Source organism: Melanotaenia boesemani, chromosome 19 (assembly GCF_017639745.1).
Source record: "Melanotaenia boesemani isolate fMelBoe1 chromosome 19, fMelBoe1.pri, whole genome shotgun sequence".
In the NCBI taxonomy this organism is placed as follows: Eukaryota; Metazoa; Chordata; class Actinopteri; order Atheriniformes; family Melanotaeniidae; genus Melanotaenia; species Melanotaenia boesemani.
The window spans coordinates 17,624,809-17,642,698 of record NC_055700.1 but is presented as its reverse complement, the minus strand read 5'-3'; the positions used below and the strand labels follow the sequence as shown (position 1 = coordinate 17,642,698).

Below are 17,890 nucleotides of genomic sequence, written 5' to 3'. Positions count from 1 at the left end.
GACACCTGAGAAAAGAGCCAAGAAGAGAAAAAGCAGGGCTGGAGAGATGCCTGAAGATGAGGTACATTTCACTGCTGAGAAAGTATAAAAGGTAAAGTGCACAACACCATTTGGACATGGCTATTGTGGCAATCCACAGATGATGTGTCACACATGGCCCACTCCTTGCTGATTTGGCATGGCTGGACCCCAGGAAGTTTGATCAGGTCAGAACTGTTTCTCTTCCTAGTAATGCCCACCTCAGCACACGTCAGCTCAAATTTGACAGTGGGGCCATAATAAATAACCTTCAGTCAGAACTGGAAAGTTAAGCTGGACAGTGGGACAGGTTTAAGGCAATAGAAAGAATAAAGTGAAATTGCAACAAAAAGCTGTGGCTCTTGCAAAATTGCCTATTGTGCTGCTATCAAATTCTCAGGCAGTTCAACATGCTATCATCTCCTTGGGCTTACATCCAAGTACCTACGGACCCTCTCCCTGACTCAGGTGGACTGTAAAAGAACATTCTCAACACTGAAGTTCATTAAAAGCAATCTCTGAAGCAGCTTGTCCACAAACAGGCTGGAGATGTTTATGCAGATGGCACCAGACAAGGACAATCTCATGTCATTGGACTCTGACATGGTCATTGACCAGGTAGCTGAGAAGAGTGAGCTGTTGAGAAAGCTGCAGCCTGATTAGGTAAAATAAAATGATCAAAACACTGATTACAATTTATCAGATAAGATTATATTAAACTTAAGATTTTGCATCTAACTTGAGTGCAAACAAGTAAAGTGCTCAGAAAATGCTTGTATTAAAATGAACTAGAATTAGAGCATATTAATAGGTCTTAATTAGGGTTCCAAAGGGGAGGAAAATGTCCGGTAAATTCCCGATAAATTTCCAGAAACATTCTATGGGAAGTTAAGCTGGGGAATTTAGAAAATATGTGTTTTGAGCCTTCAGCAAATGTTGGGGACTTAACAATATGCTGCTGCATTTTTGTACGTATTTTTAACGTATGTCTTTACACAATATTTACACCACAAAATTTATGCAAGACACACAGTACTGAGGACTTGCAAAGTATTAGGGTGCATGTGATAGTGGGATTGACATTATTTTTGTGGCTAAAAAGAGAGACCTGCAGAAAAACTTTGGGAACCCCTGACTTAAACTGTGACCTTCAAATCTGTCAAATAGATTCCAGTGTTACCAACAAAATATTTAAGCTAAATAATGCATTTAATAACTATGAAAAAGAAAGTCAAAGTGTTGGAAATAACACTTTCTGTTAACTCAAAAGTGTTCATTTTGTCTTCTTATCTTATTATTGTTTGAATAGAAGAAAATAAAACCTTATATCAATTTCTGTGACATTTTTTCATGTCATGTTGACAAAAACATTTAAATTAGTTCAGGGCGTGACCACGATCAAGCAGTTTAAGTTTGATGGCAATTGGATGATAAAACATAAACTTTGGTGTTGTGGCGTGATATTGAAATTTGCCATTCCACCATGGGCATATTCTAAAATGAAAAGTCACAGTTTTCACAATGAAAGATCATCTTGTTTTCTGTTGGTTGTGTCAAGAAGCCCAGAGTAATAAGTCCTAGAGCAAGTCATGTGACTTCCTGTTGCCACTGAGCAGGGATATGGTACTGACAAAATAATACCTAGTGGATGGGATCAGTGGATGTTCAGGATGGGACGACGATTAAATCTGTTTATTTTGGTTGCAGAGTGGTGCTGCTGCATGTGAGCGTTATAACAATTTCCTGCTTCAGTGAAACATCCAAAATCAATACAAGGAGCTTGTTCAAATTTAATGTCTACAAATCACAAAATTAGCTTCTTTAAATTAAAATGCCTGATTTCCTGGCCATGAATATTCTGATTAATTTTTGCATCACCCAAGGCTTAAATTACAGAGGATTTTTTTTGTTTTTTATTGTGGAGGGAGGGAGGGGTATTTTTGAGTGTGCATCATGACTTTACACAGTTTGCAAGTCCTGTGCATGTATATTAGTGCTCAGCAGCATGGTCAAACTCAGGGTTACTCCCAAAATCATTCTGCTATGACTCTATGTAGCTGGTAAAAAATCATCTCATGAAGGGACAGAAATTTCTTTGAATAACCACAAAAAGCAATGAATCACTTGGCTGCTGTTTGGGTGTTTCAAAACATACAACAAAAAAATTATGCTGCAGTCCACTATGATCAAATAAACGGAATGAATCATCTACATTGTTAGGAAAATATTTTGCATCACATTAATAAATATACAACTCTGACAAACTAATGCTATTCTTTAAAAAATACATATATATATTTTCTGGGACACTCCTCTGCTTTTCAGGGGAGCCGAGCTCCCCTTACTTCCCCTGGCTCCATTTTTGGTGCTCAGACATAACACGTTCTCTTATTATATCTTATTCTTATCAACAGCATATTGCAGCATCCTTGATCATGTGAACTTTGTTTCAGATCATGCAGACTTCCTCTTTCCACACCAGAAAGCACATGCAGCAATCGCCTTCAAATCCTTCAAATAACTGAAGTTACTTTGCTGTTTACATGAAGAGAAAATAATTATCTTACTTCATAATTTAAACAGGATGTCGACTTAGGAGATCAGCACACAGGATGTGTTTGTGAGCTCAGTTTAATTCAGCATTGAGCCAGATGCCACACCCAACTTTCCTTAAAAGGGTGGGGGGGTTTTATATCTTCGAAGCTCATCAACACCAACCAAAACTGGTGATGTTTCAATGCAGGACACATTGGTTGTCTCAAGATCAGGTCAGTGGAAGATACTTGGGTTTTCGCATTTAAGTGTTAATGTGGTTAGTGTGGTGAACTTCTAAATGTATCTCGTTCTTGTTCTTCCTTTTTTGTAACTATTTTTCTTTGAGGCTATTGACAGAATCTGCTTGACACACCAGCGAGTTTTAATCTAGCTGCATCAGTTAGTGAAAGTCCTCGGTGTGGAGAATAAATAAATTATGAGGAGTATGTCAGCAAAACACAGACTGTAAATCTTTCACCACATCCTGCTCATAGGCTGAAAATCTGAGTGTATTTAGCTTTCATCTCACGTATGTTATGTCCTTTATAAAATGTTTGTGCTTATGTCTTTGGTTTTTAAGGTGATGTCAAGTTAAATTTTCACTAGCCGTATTGAATTCTGTTTTATTTGGTTTTATTAAAGTAAGCCCTAAAACAAAGCTTAAATATTTCTTCTTTATAAATTTGTTTTTGATATCAGGTGATAAGTGCAGCTCATACATTTTACATTTGCTTCTGTTGTTTGAACTGCCACACATCTGTTATCTGTATATTTGATTTAGATCACTTTCCTCTGTGTTTCGCTGCCTGTTTCCACTCAGAATATATGACAGATTGGACATTGTGCTTACATATCCAGTGTTGACATAGCTCAAGGCATAACAAAATCCTTTTGTTGTACTTTCCTGAGCCTACAAAGTACAGGTGAAGGGTCCAAATATAGTTAAACAGATGGGATTGCTTTGAAGATCTATTTAACTTTGTGTTGAACTGCAATGTTAGATATTTCCAATTTAAATCAAACTTCAACAAGCAGACCAAAGTAATACTGTTTGGGTTAATCACACTGCAGTGAGTGATGATTGTAAGGTTGCTTAGGAGGGCAAAGGGGAACTGAAACAGGTTGTCCCCTGGCTGACAGTGTTTTATTTTATTTTTTAAAAGAAAAAAGTTTGTGTCTGTGACTGCAGCTGTCATTTTTGCTTTTATATTCAAGAAATAATTATGAAAAGTATTAAATTAGTATGTCCTAAATGAAGGACAACATGAGTGTCAGAATCTGTGATGTCTGTTTTGCACTTATCTGCACATCTTATGCTACTTTTCACAAGCTGATGTGGCAACTGAGACAATGCGAAGCATAAAGTTATGTTAGTTCTGTTTGTTTTATTAACATGCTCACACTTCTTTTCTTTCATGCAAAGATTCAAAATGTACGATTTGACGTTTGCTTTTAAGGTGTTCTTTATAACTGATTTAGTGTTTGTCACATCCTGTGTGAAAAACTTCCCATCTGTCACGGTTGAGTTATGTCTTTTACATACCCTTACAATGTTACATCCTGTAGTTTAGTAGTAGTTTATTTTGTACAGTATATATTGCAAAATGAAATTTTTTTCAAATCTTTGTGATTCAAATTATTGAAAATATTGCAGTATATAAAAAGGAATTTTTGAAAAAACAAAGTTCTTTAATTATTCTGCCTTCTACTGTGTAATTAAGTTCCAATGGCAAAATATTTTTTTATTTTTATTTTCAATGAAACATTGTTTTCATATTGCCTATACTTGAACTCCAGCCACCTGCCTGTTTAATCTACATCATATTTTATCTAGTCTTCATGTCCTTGGATATTGCAAGAACATAATGTTTTTTAAAAAGCAGTCAGCAAAAGAGAACATGATAAAATGTTCAGTGAGTTGTTTTTGATAAGCATATCTTCACTGAGTGAAATTATGTCAGGATACCCTGCCCGTCATGGTAGAGATACCACTACTTTAACACACCTGAATGACATGAATGGCTCGTTAACAGGCTTGCACAGGCCTGCAAAGAAACTGATGAGGAAGTTCAATAGATTGCCAAAAGATCACTCTCATCTAGTTTTGTTTCCTGCATCTGTAGCTCACATCTCCCACATATAGCAGAACATAAACCACATTCATTTACTACATCTGGTTCAGCCGAAGCAGTTCTTTTTTCTTGACGTTTTCTCCGTTTCATCCATATAGAAAAAAGGAAGTTTGTGTAAGTTTTTCCTGATGAGTAGAAACGGGTCTGAAATTGTGGTTGTGACTTCCCATCATACTTGAAATTCTTTATGGTAAGTCCTCTATTTTGTATTTGACATTTAATTATTGAAAGAATATATTTTGCTATCCTAAATCAAGGTATACATTGAGAGGAAATTAAAATAGCTTTCACTTTTATTTTACTCACTGTAGTTAAGAAATCACAGCAAACGCTGAGGCACCTGAGAAGGTAAAGAAGCTCACGCTAGTTTGTAGACCTGTAGATTTTAGAATATGAAAAAAACTGTAATCAGCAAATCAGAGTTATAATATATCTTGTCAAAATCTGGAAACTAAACTTTTAAAGTGGCATTTAATGTATTATTTTATTTCATGGCAGGGGTGTGAAAACACTAAAAAGATGGTATTTGGCCACATGAAGATGTCTCTCCTCCTCTGCATTCTCTGTGTTCCATCGTTGTATCTTCTTAGTAGATGGACAAGAGGATACCCCACCTACCATCGCTCAAATTCAAGCTTCACCATCCTACTGTGGCACTGGCCCTTCAATCACCCGCTCAGTCTAAAGGGTGATGTATGCTGGGATCTTTATAAAATCCCTCACTGTATGCTGGTGGACCAACGTTCCTATTTCCCATCAGCTGATGTAGTCGTCTTCCATAATAGAGAGCTGATCCAGGGGAGCCAGAAGCTGCCCATCGAATTACAACGACCACAAGGCCAGAGGTGGGCTTGGATGTCCCTGGAGTCTCTTGCTCACAATGGAAACTTGCAGAAGTTTGCAAATATCTTCAACATGACCATATCCTACAGGAGGGATGCAGATGTCACTATACCATATGGTGAACTACAACCTAAAAAAGCTGGAGATCATGTAGTTGAAGAAAGCCCTGCGAATAAGACCTCCCTTGTCTGTTGGGTTGTCAGCAACTACCAGAACAACCACAAAAGAAGTCAAGTGTACAAAGCGCTCGATGCGTTAGTTCCTGTGAAAGTTTATGGTCGCTGGGCAAACGCACCTTTATCTTCTACTGACCTCTTACCTACAATCTCTCACTGCTATTTTTATTTGGCTTTCGAGAATTCTCTTGCCAAAGATTACATCACCGAGAAGCTGTGGAACAATGCCTACAAGAGCGGAGCTGTGCCCGTTGTCCTGGGACCACCAATAAGTGACTACAAAGCTGTTGCACCAAATCATTCCTTCATCCATGTCGATGAGTTTACATCAATAAATGAAATGGGAGAGTTTTTACAACAGCTTGCAAATGACCAAAAGCGCTACAGTGAATACTTCACCTGGAAACAGGAGTGGAAAGTAAAAATTTACAATGACTGGAGGGAAAGACTGTGTAAGATCTGCACACAGAATAGCAGTTTACCTCAGCCCAAAGTTTATTCAGACTTACAAGCTTGGGACAATGCTAAGAGCAGCCAGTCTTGAGTGATTGTGGTTAAGGATTTCATTAAACTGAATTCAAATATAACCACATCTTAGACATGTTTATAATGAAAGTCTAAGGTCACATTGGTCTTCTTTTTTTTAACTGCAATGGTTCTTTCTAGGTACACTCACTTGCTCCTATAGTATAAAAATGTGAATGTTGAGTTAATGAACTTGAAGGGTTGCTTGATTTTGTCTCTGTGATCATGACCTGTTTAGGATGTACTCAATTCTACCTCATAGCAGCTGGGATAGGGTCTTACAGACTTTAAGTAACCAAAAACAATGTGTACTTATAACTGTATTCAACTACTGAAGTAATATATTTCACTTGTTTAGAAACCATATCCAACTGAAGTACTGGTAATGATAAACTAACACTTTATTCTAACGCACACTATTTTGGGAAATATATTTTTATTGTTGGAAGTTGGTTGTAAAGAAAAATACTAATTATATTTAAGTTTATCATAGCTTAGTAAGAGACATGAAAGCAAGATGGTGTATAATTCATATTCATGATTAAAAATCCATTTCCTCCTTAATCATCTGTAACAGCATCAAAATAGCAGGCATCCCTTTAAAGATAGACCCAAAGTAAAGTAATGTTCTAATTATATTGCATCCACTACAGCATACTAAGTGATCATTTGTGATTGCATTCTGGTGAAGGCTTTTTCAGCGTTAATGGAAAACCACAGAAAATGTTGCCATGCAACTATCCCCATGTGTAACATTATGATTTTGAAACTGGCTCAAACTGATTGTACTGTAAAAACAAGTTTTGATTCAATGTTGGATTACATTTTAATGTACATTGTATTTGGTTTCCCTAAAGGACATCCTAAAATGCTTTGTCAACAGCGACTTAAAAAAAAAAAACTTCCTGGTGATACTGTTGTTCCTTGAGCAACATGAACTGATTGTGATTAAACTTTCCTGAAAATCTAAAACAGAATGAGTTATTTGTACTTGAGATATTAGTAGAACAGTTTACTGATGTGGATTTGTATGTATGCATTTATTTCAGCACAATCTCAAATTAGTTTCATGGAGTATTCCTCTTATCCAAACATTTACATAATTAAAATGTTCAGGATTCAATACATTGCATGTACAAAGCTGAGAAGGCAGTCTCACTTGATGCAGCATTTTAGCTTTAGTTTTACAGCTATAGTTTTCTCTTTCTTTTTGTTGCCAACATTTTTACATGTCTCACTAATTCTACATAAAAAGTAAATGAATCAGCTTGTAATCTACACTCAAACTACAAACTAAATATAGCACTACTTTCAATATCAGTGCAGAAGAGGAAATTCATGGCCCAAATATCCTGTGTTGATGTGTCACCACCCCCTCATTAAATATGTACATCCCGCCAAGAAAAGCCTCTGTTTGTGAAGACAGTAACCAATAATACAATTACTACATAGAAAAATAACTTAATATCTCTCTCCAGGCCAGAAGATGATTATCTAGGTAACGCATTTTAGCTGAGGCTTGATTACAGCTGTTTTCAGTAGCCCTGCGAAAAGACTCGACATTAAAAACAAGTTCACAATCTGTAACAGACCTGGCTCCATAGTCTTTGAGACCTTTTTGAAAAAAAAAACTGTGGGCAGGATGTTCAAATAGCAAGAGGAGGAGTTCAGCTGACGTAAATGTCCCCAAGATCTTTGCTGTTTATGGGATGAAACTGTGTCATGGTGTTTAACCTGGTTATTAATGGACACAGTATGTCTCTTGAATCTCTTATTGATGAACCAATTGCTTGTCTGATATTCTGGATTTTGTCTGTGAAGAATTTGGCGAACTCATTGCAGGCCTAGTACAGGTGCTACTGACACAGGAAGTTTTTTTTAACCTGTCAACTGTGGCGATTGACGCCTGAGTATTATGCAGTTTTTGGTAATAATGTAAAAGGCTTCCTTGCATTCTACAGCTGTAAATTATAAAAGTTAAGTTTCTGTTTATAGATTTCATATTGAACTTGTAAATTTGTTTTTCTCCATCTGTGCTCAGCTTTCATTTTTCACCAGCCTGGAATTTCTCCATGGAGACTTTTTCATTTAATGTGTATGTGGATGAATCAGAGGTTTTTTGCAAGTTTTTTTTTTTTTTTTTTTTTTTTTTTGGTCACGGTAGATTAACTACTCTGGATGGTTGCTCTATTTGGTATACTGTATATCATGAATCAAAGTCATTACTCAAACAAGGTTTCTTCTCATCACTAACCATCAAGGTTTTTGCCACTAGATTGTATATTACAGGAGAAAGTGGCTTTAATAATGAGGAGATAAAGGACACCTGAAAATACCACTCCAATCAAGCTTGATGATCTTTTGTTTTCTTGTTGGCGGATGTCAGAATTTAATATTATGAGGATCCTCCAAAGCCTCTCTCTTTCAGAAGGAGCAAATTCTGCTTAAGTTTTAGGTTTGCACTTATTCTAAAAATCTTGTGATAAAACTCCAGTTATTAACCATGTTGACATTTCCATAAATGTATTTTATATGTGAGAAATTAACTATAAACATTTATTTATTTCACTTTAAACCTGAAAATGTATGGATGAGCTAACAGTGGCATCACATTTCGACATGCTAACACTGTCAAGCCAAAGGCTAATACATCAACCATAATATTGTGACTACCCACCCAATGCTCAGCATGTCTTGTTTTACACACCTAAACAGTTCTGATCAATCAAAGCATGGGCAAAGAAGAGTTTTACAGGGGGGTGCTGATGTTATATAGGGGATAAAACTGGTGTGCAAAAATGTTATTAATTTGAATGCCAGGATTCAAGCTGTTCAGCAGTTATGTAAAATGTAAATGAGAGCACAAGATTTGCATATCTCTTAAACCCACATTTTACTTTTAATGTAACACAAACAACATATTAGATATTGGAACTTACATTTTATCATTTCATGAAAAATATTAGCTTATCTTAAATTTGATGGCAGCAACACATCTCAAGGAAGTTGGAATAGTTATGATGTTTACCATTGTGGAGCATCCGCTGTTTTAATAGCTAAATATTGTGGAGATGAGGAGACCAGCTGCTTTTGGGAGAGGAATGTTGTCCTTGTCTGTTGCAGGATTCTAGCTGCTCAACAGTTTTAGGTCTTCATCACCCACCTGGATTCTTCTCCTACAAAGCCATGTTGTTGTGATGGATGCAGTATGTAGTTTAGCATTGTCTTGCAGAATTATGTAAAGCCTTTCCTGAGAGAAATGTCCTGATGGGAGCAGATGTTGCTTTAAAACAGTGGTGAGAAATCCTGTATGCAAGATACTGTCTGATTTCCAGAAAAGAATTAAAAGCATCCAGTTTTGACCTTTGGCTTTTTTCCTCCTGATTTTCTGAATCTTTAGATGATATAGATCAGGAATCACCAACTATGGTACTCATTGAGGGCCGGTGTCCTGCAGGTATGGAATGTTTCCCTACTGCAACACACCTGATTCAAATAAAGTGGATCTGGATAAAGTGCACTGGTCTGTTAATGACCCATTCATTTGAATCTGGTATGTTGCTGCAGGGAAACATCCAAAACTTGCAGGACATCGGCCCTCAATGACTGGAGTTGGTGATCCCTGTTATAGATGGTGAGATCCTCAAAGTCTTCGCAATTTCACACCGATGAACATTTTTCTGAAATTGTTCCACAACTTTTAGATGCACTTTGTTGGAGATTTGGTGAATCAATGTCCATCTTTATGAAATGTTTCTTTATAGGTTGTTACCAATTAACATAATTAGTTGCTCCACCAGTTGTTTTGATTTGTGCCAGTTGCTTTTCCAACCTTTTGTTGTCCCAGTTCTAACTAAATATATTCCATCAAAAAGAAAAATGTCTTTTTTAACATTTCATATGTTGTCTATGTTCTTTTGGGATTGAAGTATGGGTTGATGAGATTTGCAAACAATTGCATTCTGTTTTTATTTCCTTTTTACATAGTGTCCCAACTTTTTTGGAGTTGGGGGTCATAATACTTTAATGTTTCTAATACTGCTGAAAGTGATAGACAGTGAGGTCATTATTATTCTGTCTTGCATGTGACTGTAAAATTACACTTCGTTTTTTAAGTATTGTTCTGTAGTTGAAAGCATCTACCTCTCTATAGCAATATCAGGAACTGGCCATTGAGTAATGCTGTAGTGTCAGTATTGCACAGATAGTGCCATCTACTGGTGGGTGGATTTGCACAGGCAAGCATTCACTTAATGAGGAAAATAGTCACACAAGCCATGTGAGAAGAGTTTCTTGTTTGTTTGTTTAAAAATGTACATTTTCAAGCAAAAAGATATGTTTTTAAGGGACTGTCGTTCATAAACATTTTTATGATGCAAAAATCTCAAATATTGTTGCAATCTTGTAAAGATTTTTAAAGTTACATCTGCTTTTAGAGACATTTGTTTTTTAATAGCTATCAAACATTGTTTAGATGTTTAAAAAGGCCTACTTCCACACTGAATGATTCATTTTTCTTCTAAAGGTCTACAAGGTTGTAGGTGCATTTCATATTTGGTGAACAGTAGAGAGCAATCTAAAGCCATGAAAAGCAAAAGCAACATGGGGGTCATTGTTGATTTGCTGCTGAGCGTCTGAGCTGGCAAAGGAAACCAGTGGCACCATGACAAAGATATGCAACAAAAGCAAGTTGTAAGCTATATCTATTAGCTATTCTTAGTCATTACACCACTATCAAAATGTGTTTAAAGTTTAGCAGCCTATATCTTTTAGCATTAAATGTATTTATTATTATTCTCCAAATAAATGTTTCAAATGACATAATGGAGATGACCTATAATATCACTAAAGTAACAAAATGTGGTGACATTTAAGTAACAATGAAGACACCTTCAGTTCTAGGAAAGCTTTTACAAAATGCACCTAATTATCATATTCACCAAATATGGGATGCACTCTTCATACAGGCACTCCCAGATACAGAAGAGTTGAGTGTGGTGTACAGATCGTGATGCTACCTCAGAATTGTCTGACACTGATACGGAAAGGATTTCTTCAGAGCTGTTTTGGTAAGACTGAATTTCTCCTTTAACTGTCTGAACTGAAAGAAAGATTAAACTGCTTTTATAAACTGTTTTTGATTTGCATGTGGATTTCAGTGTTACATGATGAACCAACTTAAATATAGTAATACATTTTTAAAGGATTTTCTTGAATATTTTCTTTAATAGAAGTAGAGCTGTCCCATCACTGATATGGTTGTTGAGCAAGAGAACTAAATACATACAGCTGCATGATGTATAACTTTGTTTGATAGAGTGGCTGAAAAGATGATCAACAAATTCTGACTTAGTGATAAGTTAAATTAAAATGCAGAGCACTGCATTGCTCAGTGGATATCATACTAATACAGTAGGTAATGGAGAAATTATCCTAATTTATGAGTAAATAATTAATTGTCAATTATAATTTTAAAATTATGATTCCTTACAGTTGTCTTTAGTAACTAATCATCTAATATTTATTTTGCAGTTTTGGAAAGTACTGCTTTAAGTAATCTCTTAATTATTTCTAACTCTTTCTCCACTTTGTTACAACATATTTTTGTGTGCAGTGTTCTGAAACCACAAAAATAACCATCTTACATAGAGTATATGTAAGCACTATGCCATTCTTATATAGATCTGCATTTATTCAAGTCATTTTTTTCTTATTAAAAGCTTCTTCACTTCATAGCTTATAATTTCTCCTCATGTTCAAAACTTCCTGTGCATTGTAAATGTATTAAACATGGCAGCCACCATATTTCTAAAGTAGTCCTAAAGGGGAACAGTGGGTCATGCACAATGAATCCTATAAATAAATACAAGCTGTAACAGTGTCCTGTAAACAATGTACAAACAGCAGTAAGGAAATATGACTCATGCATTTCATTAATAAAGTTGGAACCGTTTTAAAGTTTTATCTTTGAGAACGATGAGGTTTATTGCTTCATACTTGTTTCTCCTTGCTTGTCTGTTGCTTTCCACTTTTTTCAAAAGCATAAATATATCCACATACATGCAAGAAAAGAACTCTAATTGTAAGAGGTTATAAGTGTGTATTCAAGTGCTAGCCTGGTCCTTAGACCATCTGTTGGTGCAGGCGCAGTTTTGCACAAACCTGTTTTTGCTGTCTGTTGCAAACAGTGTTAATGTTAGAAATAATGTTAAAAACATGTGTAACAACCTAAAACAACTTTATTTGTGTTTGTGCTGCTGTTTTTTGATTGCTTTGCCTTGGTGAAGAAAATATTCAATGAAATGAATCAAGGAGTTGCAACGGCACAGTGAAAGTCCAGACCTCAACTTCAGTAAATGCTATGGTGGAAAAGGTGTTGATATATAAATGCCCACAAACCTCAATGAATAAAGCTACACTGGAAAGAAGGGTGGGCTAAAATTGTCAAATGAATATGTCATTGTGTAGACCCTGACAAGTTGTTGTATTTCATCCCATTTGAATCAGGTGTGTTAGAGCAGGATAACATTTGAGGGCCAGAGTCAAATAGTCCTGATTTGTGGGTTTTGGTTTAGTCTTTTTTGGATTTCTGTTGACATCTGTTCCTTAGTTGTATGAATGCTGTTAACACACACTATACACACACACACTATAGTTTTCCTGTTTTTATTTATTATTATTATTATTATTCCGCCGTTGGTCATCTTGATCCAGATATTGGACTTCTCACCTGGATTTGTCCTCCTATTGAGTCCACATATGTCTCTCTGTCCTCTTCAAAGGACGTTTTACTTCAACTTTCCACCATTTTAACTACATTTAAACACCAGTTTGAGCTTGAAATCCTTTCAACTATTGACTTAAGCTTCATATATACTTCTTCAACAACCATATTTCAGCCTTTTTCAGCCATCTTCAGCATTCTTAAGTACATTTTACTTCAACATTTCACCCTTTCAGCACCTTTTAACTCCAGTTTGAGCTTTAAATTCTTCAACTTCAGCTTAATAAATACTTTTTCAAAAGTCACATTTCAGCCATCTTCAACCATCTTTCACCATTTCATTCCAGTCGTTCAGCATTACAGCATTCACGCATGCTGTTATGCAAATAACAGCTTTTTCTAGTTGCTGGTTGTTTCCTGTTTTATTTATTTTTTTTTTTTTTGTAGAGTTCTTCCCCTGCTGTATATTTTTAACCTCCTGTCACACCTGCTCCTCATTTGGTTTATCTCCTTCATCATAAATGTTCCTTGCTGTCTTTAGCTTTTTACAAGATCTCTGTAAGTGACTACTGGTTTTTTTCCCCCCAGATCACCTTAGCTGTGTGTTTGTTCTTGAGTTTTGGTTCGAAATTGGTTCATGAGTTTTGTTGTTCCTGCTGTAACAGCACCTTTTGTTTTTCTTTCGGATTAAATGGTTTCTTCCTATGTCCACTTGCAACCTGCATGATTCCTGTGGTTCGGTCTTCCTCTGGGTTCTGTGACGTTAGTGATCTTTTCCTTAGGTCAACACTTTTTTTTCATTTTAGGTGCATGTGTTCTGTATGTTGTAAAATTGTTTAATATTCTTTTTCATTCACATAGGGAAAAAGGAGCCTAAATCACTTTCATACTGGAAAACCTGAGCTGATTTAGACGACATGATGGTGAGTCCAAAATTCTAACATTAGTGTTTGAAGTTCAATGAATGCAACTGGTTAGTTTTCCATAAACGTCTTTCTCTTTTCAAAATGTAATTATCACATTTAGTGTTCAGCTGCACATTTTTCCCTGCGTTGTTACCATGTAAAGGTACATTAGTAAATTTTCACACACATGTTGATTTTATAAGTTCAAAAACAAAATGGTTTTAATATTTGACAATAATTCACAAATCTAACAAAGTTAAGAAAAAAAATATTTGTTATGAAACTATTAAGAATCGAACTTTGTTTTGCTGAACATGTTTTTCTGTTATTTTTTTAATATAAGAGCTCATGTTACAAGTCGACAGGTATGACATCTTGTAATTTCCAGCGCATCAAATACTTTTTGTTTTGTTGTGTAGCACATGGCATCTCTGACATTAGGTGTCAGTGACCTGATGCTCCAGGGGTAGCCAACGTCGGTCCTCGAGGGCACCAATCCGGCAGGTTTTCCAGATTTCCGTGCTCCTACACACATGACTTAAACTAACAAGTCATTGTGGAGATCCTTATAGGCTGTTGGATCCATTTAATTTGAGTCAGGTGTGCTGGAGCAGGGAAATCTGGAAAACCTGCCGGATTGGTGCCCTCGAGGACCGACGTTGGCTACCCCTGCTCCAGATGCTGCTAATGATTGGATATTTGATGCCAACAGAAACTGTTCCATGTTTTACTTAAAGTCAAATTACATATTCTGTTTTATATTTACCTAGTTTCTCTGGCTATTTGCTTAGGTATGTGCATCTAAATCAGTTTAATTCATTGGTCAGGCTACCCCTGTTACCTAGTTAAGTCCCCCTTTTTTATTTATTTATCTTTTTTTTTTTTTTAATTTAAACAGATTTCCAGGAAAGTTAAGGTTTTCAAAAATTCACCAAAAACTTAAACTTGCTATTTGTTCATTTGCTCGACCTTTAACAAACACAAGTACAAATTAACTATCTTCATCGTCTACACTGACCAATTTCAAGGTATTTAGAAAATGAAAACAAACCTGGAATTTAATGCAAAACAGATGGATGACATTGTCTTAACGTCCTCTTTTCATTTTGGAAGTTTTGTCAGAGGAATCTGTGTTTAGCTGAATAAAAAGATTTTAGCTGCTGAGTAGACTGTGGTCCTCTAGTTCTCTGTGTGACACTTGATTCATTTTCAGGAGGAAAATGCTGAGGACTGCAGGCAAGTCAGTTTAATACAGTCTATGAAGCTGCTCTGCTGTACGTGTTGCGTGAGGCCTGTGATTAAACTCCTGGGATCTCAGTAAAAATGTGTCTATTAACAAATTTAGAGAGATTCAACTTTTGGATGAAATTTACAGGAAATGTAAAACATTCATGCAACGCTGTTATCAAGAAGGAATAACATTTAAGTATAATTATGCAGGAGGAATTCCTATTTAAGAAAAGCTCACCTTAGAGGGCATATCACAACACAAAATTTAACTCAGTAACTTCTTATGTGTTAAGTGCCATCTTGATTTTTGTGTCAATGTGAACAGCATGATGATCATACTGTCTGAACCATCAATCCCTGGTTCAGACACCTCCTTTTTTAAATCTTGTTTGAGTACAACCACAGACTATTGAGCAGCTGAAATCTTTTATTATACAGGTTACATTTTGGACAACTTAGTGCTTGACCAAGATTTAAATGTCCAGTATAAAGTAGAATAATCCTGATACAGATTTCTATACAGAACTTGGGTATGCTTCATAGAAAGTGTTGGAAGACCAAGTCCCTGTAAAAATGAGTTTGTGACGGTGTTGGAGTAAGATGTGGTGATTTTATGCACAATAACATTGATACTTTTTTTTCTTTAATTGCAGGTGTGTTATGACTCAAAGACTGTTTTCAGTTTCATGAAGAAGTGCCTCATTTTCTGCATTATCTGCATTTTCCTGATAAGTGTTTATTATGGATTGCCCAGAAGAAACCAAAACTCCGCCATTGCAATAACCTTCAGTAACTCTAGCAATAACAAAGATATGATCATCTTGCTGTGGTACTGGCCTTTTGGTCACTCAGTCAGTCTAAATGGTCATACATGCTGGGATCTTTATAAAATCCCTCACTGTATACTGGTGGACCAACGTTCCTATTTCCCGTCAGCTGATGTAGTCGTTTTCCATAATAGAGAGCTGATCCAGGGGAGTCAGAAGCTGCCCATCGAATTACCACGACCACAAGGCCAGAGGTGGGCTTGGATGTCCCTGGAGTCTCCCGCTAACAATGGAAACTTGCAGAAGTTTGCAAATATCTTTAACATGACCATATCCTACAGGAGGGATGCTGATGTCACTACACCATATGGTGAGCTATTACCTAAAGAAGCTGGAGATCATGTAGTTGAAGAAAGCCCTGCGAATAAGACCTCCCTTGTATGTTGGGTTGTCAGCAACTACCAGGACAACCACAAAAGAAGTGATGTGTACAACGACCTCAAGAAAATAGTTCCTGTGAAAGTTTATGGTAGCTGGGCAAACGCACCTTTATCTTCTACTGACCTCTTACCTACAATCTCTCGCTGCTATTTTTATTTGGCTTTCGAGAATTCTCTTGCCAAAGATTACATCACCGAGAAGCTGTGGAACAATGCCTACAAGAGCGGAGCTGTGCCCATTGTCCTGGGACCACCAATAAGTGACTACAAAGCTGTTGCACCAAATCATTCCTTCATCCATGTCGATGAGTTTACATCAATAAAAGAAATGGGAGAGTTTTTACAACAGCTTGCAAACGACCAAAAGCGATACAGTGAATACTTCACCTGGAAACAGGAGTGGAAAGTGAAGCTTCGTGCACACTGGACAGAGGGGTTTTGTAAGATCTGCACACAGAACAGAAGTTTACCTCAGCACAAAGTTTATTCAGACCTTGAAACCTGGGACAAGGTGAATTACATACATTAGCTGAAATGTTGGTGGTTCACTATACTGGATTTTTGGCTATTGTTCAGTAAAGGGGGAGCAAAGTTATAGTTTTGCCAGTCTGCTGCTTGTATTCATAAAAAGATATTTATCACAATGTGGTTGTCCTTGCCTCAGTTACTTAAAGTTTTGAAAAATAGGGTAGGTAGGTAAAAAAAAAACTGTAATCCTTAATAGGAAGTGACTGAGCAACAGTTTGGAATTAAGCTAACCTACGAGCGTCATTAGTAATTAATGCATAATTCTGAGCAGGAACTGATCAGCTGTTTCATAAGATATATAGCTAAAAACTCAAGTTTGCTATGTTGCGGCTGGCCATAAGACTTACACAAATATTCATTTGAAATAAGAATGTAGTGATGACACAAAACTATTTTACTGCAAAAACCTAAGGATTACTTGAAGCCTTTTGAACTGTTGATAGCTGAACAGTTTCTGGTTGTGGATATTTTAAACCATCTCTAAATTATGTTGTATTCTTTACAGACACTGAGTACAGATAGTCAATACCACAGGTTTGTGGTTAAGCTACATTCTTGCTTGCAAAACCTTTCAGACAAGCAGGAAGTGGGATTCTAAGTAAATGTGAAATGTATGTTAAGGGTGTCAGCAAGCAGCATGTTGTGCAGTTAGTATTTAAAAATTGAACAGTTGTACACTTGCATTCATAATTAAAAGTCCAAAATAAGTTCACCTGTAAAGGTTATAGTACATTTCAGGTTCTTCTGACATCATTCAACAAGCTGAATATCCCTAACTCTTTGTGAGTAGTATTTTTCTGAAGCAATTTGATGATTTTAAGTGTGACTGCAAAAACTGATGATTTTTCCTTTTTCAAGACTTGCCAGTTTACTGATTTTCATGTTTTTCTTGTCAAATAAAATTTAAACTTGATTTCATTTAAACAGCCTTCCCATTTTTCCTCTTCCCAAAAGTTCTTTGTTCATTAATTGCTCTCTGAAATAAAACTGGAGGAGCCTTACTTGTATTTTGTAAGATTAAAAATATGGCATCAGAAATGCTGGCTGGAAGCTAGAATAAAGAGTAT

The 17,890-nt window shown here is 36.2% G+C and overlaps 1 protein-coding gene across 11 annotated transcripts; it reads left to right on the top strand.

Moving 5' to 3' along the window:
• The first annotated feature begins 2,515 nt into the window (after positions 1 to 2,515).
• Positions 2,516 to 17,741, top strand: LOC121630561 (fucosyltransferase 7 (alpha (1,3) fucosyltransferase)). Of its 11 annotated transcripts, XM_041970920.1 has the most exons (5): positions 2,556 to 2,786; positions 4,784 to 4,875; positions 11,197 to 11,298; positions 13,815 to 13,876; positions 15,742 to 17,741. In XM_041970920.1, exons 4-5 carry the CDS (start codon positions 13,871 to 13,873, stop codon positions 16,822 to 16,824), a joined length of 1,089 nt encoding a protein of 362 aa, XP_041826854.1. In that variant the 5' UTR covers positions 2,556 to 2,786; positions 4,784 to 4,875; positions 11,197 to 11,298; positions 13,815 to 13,870; the 3' UTR covers positions 16,825 to 17,741. The 11 variants fall into 11 exon arrangements, with proteins under 11 accessions (XP_041826865.1, XP_041826859.1, XP_041826864.1 ...); XM_041970931.1 differs by lacking the exons at positions 11,197 to 11,298; positions 13,815 to 13,876; positions 15,742 to 17,741 and adding exons at positions 5,276 to 5,373; positions 5,471 to 8,291 and having other exon boundaries at positions 2,516 to 2,786; XM_041970925.1 differs by lacking the exons at positions 11,197 to 11,298; positions 13,815 to 13,876; positions 15,742 to 17,741 and adding exons at positions 4,997 to 5,033; positions 5,184 to 8,291 and having other exon boundaries at positions 2,516 to 2,786.
• The last annotated feature ends 149 nt before the right edge of the window (positions 17,742 to 17,890 follow it).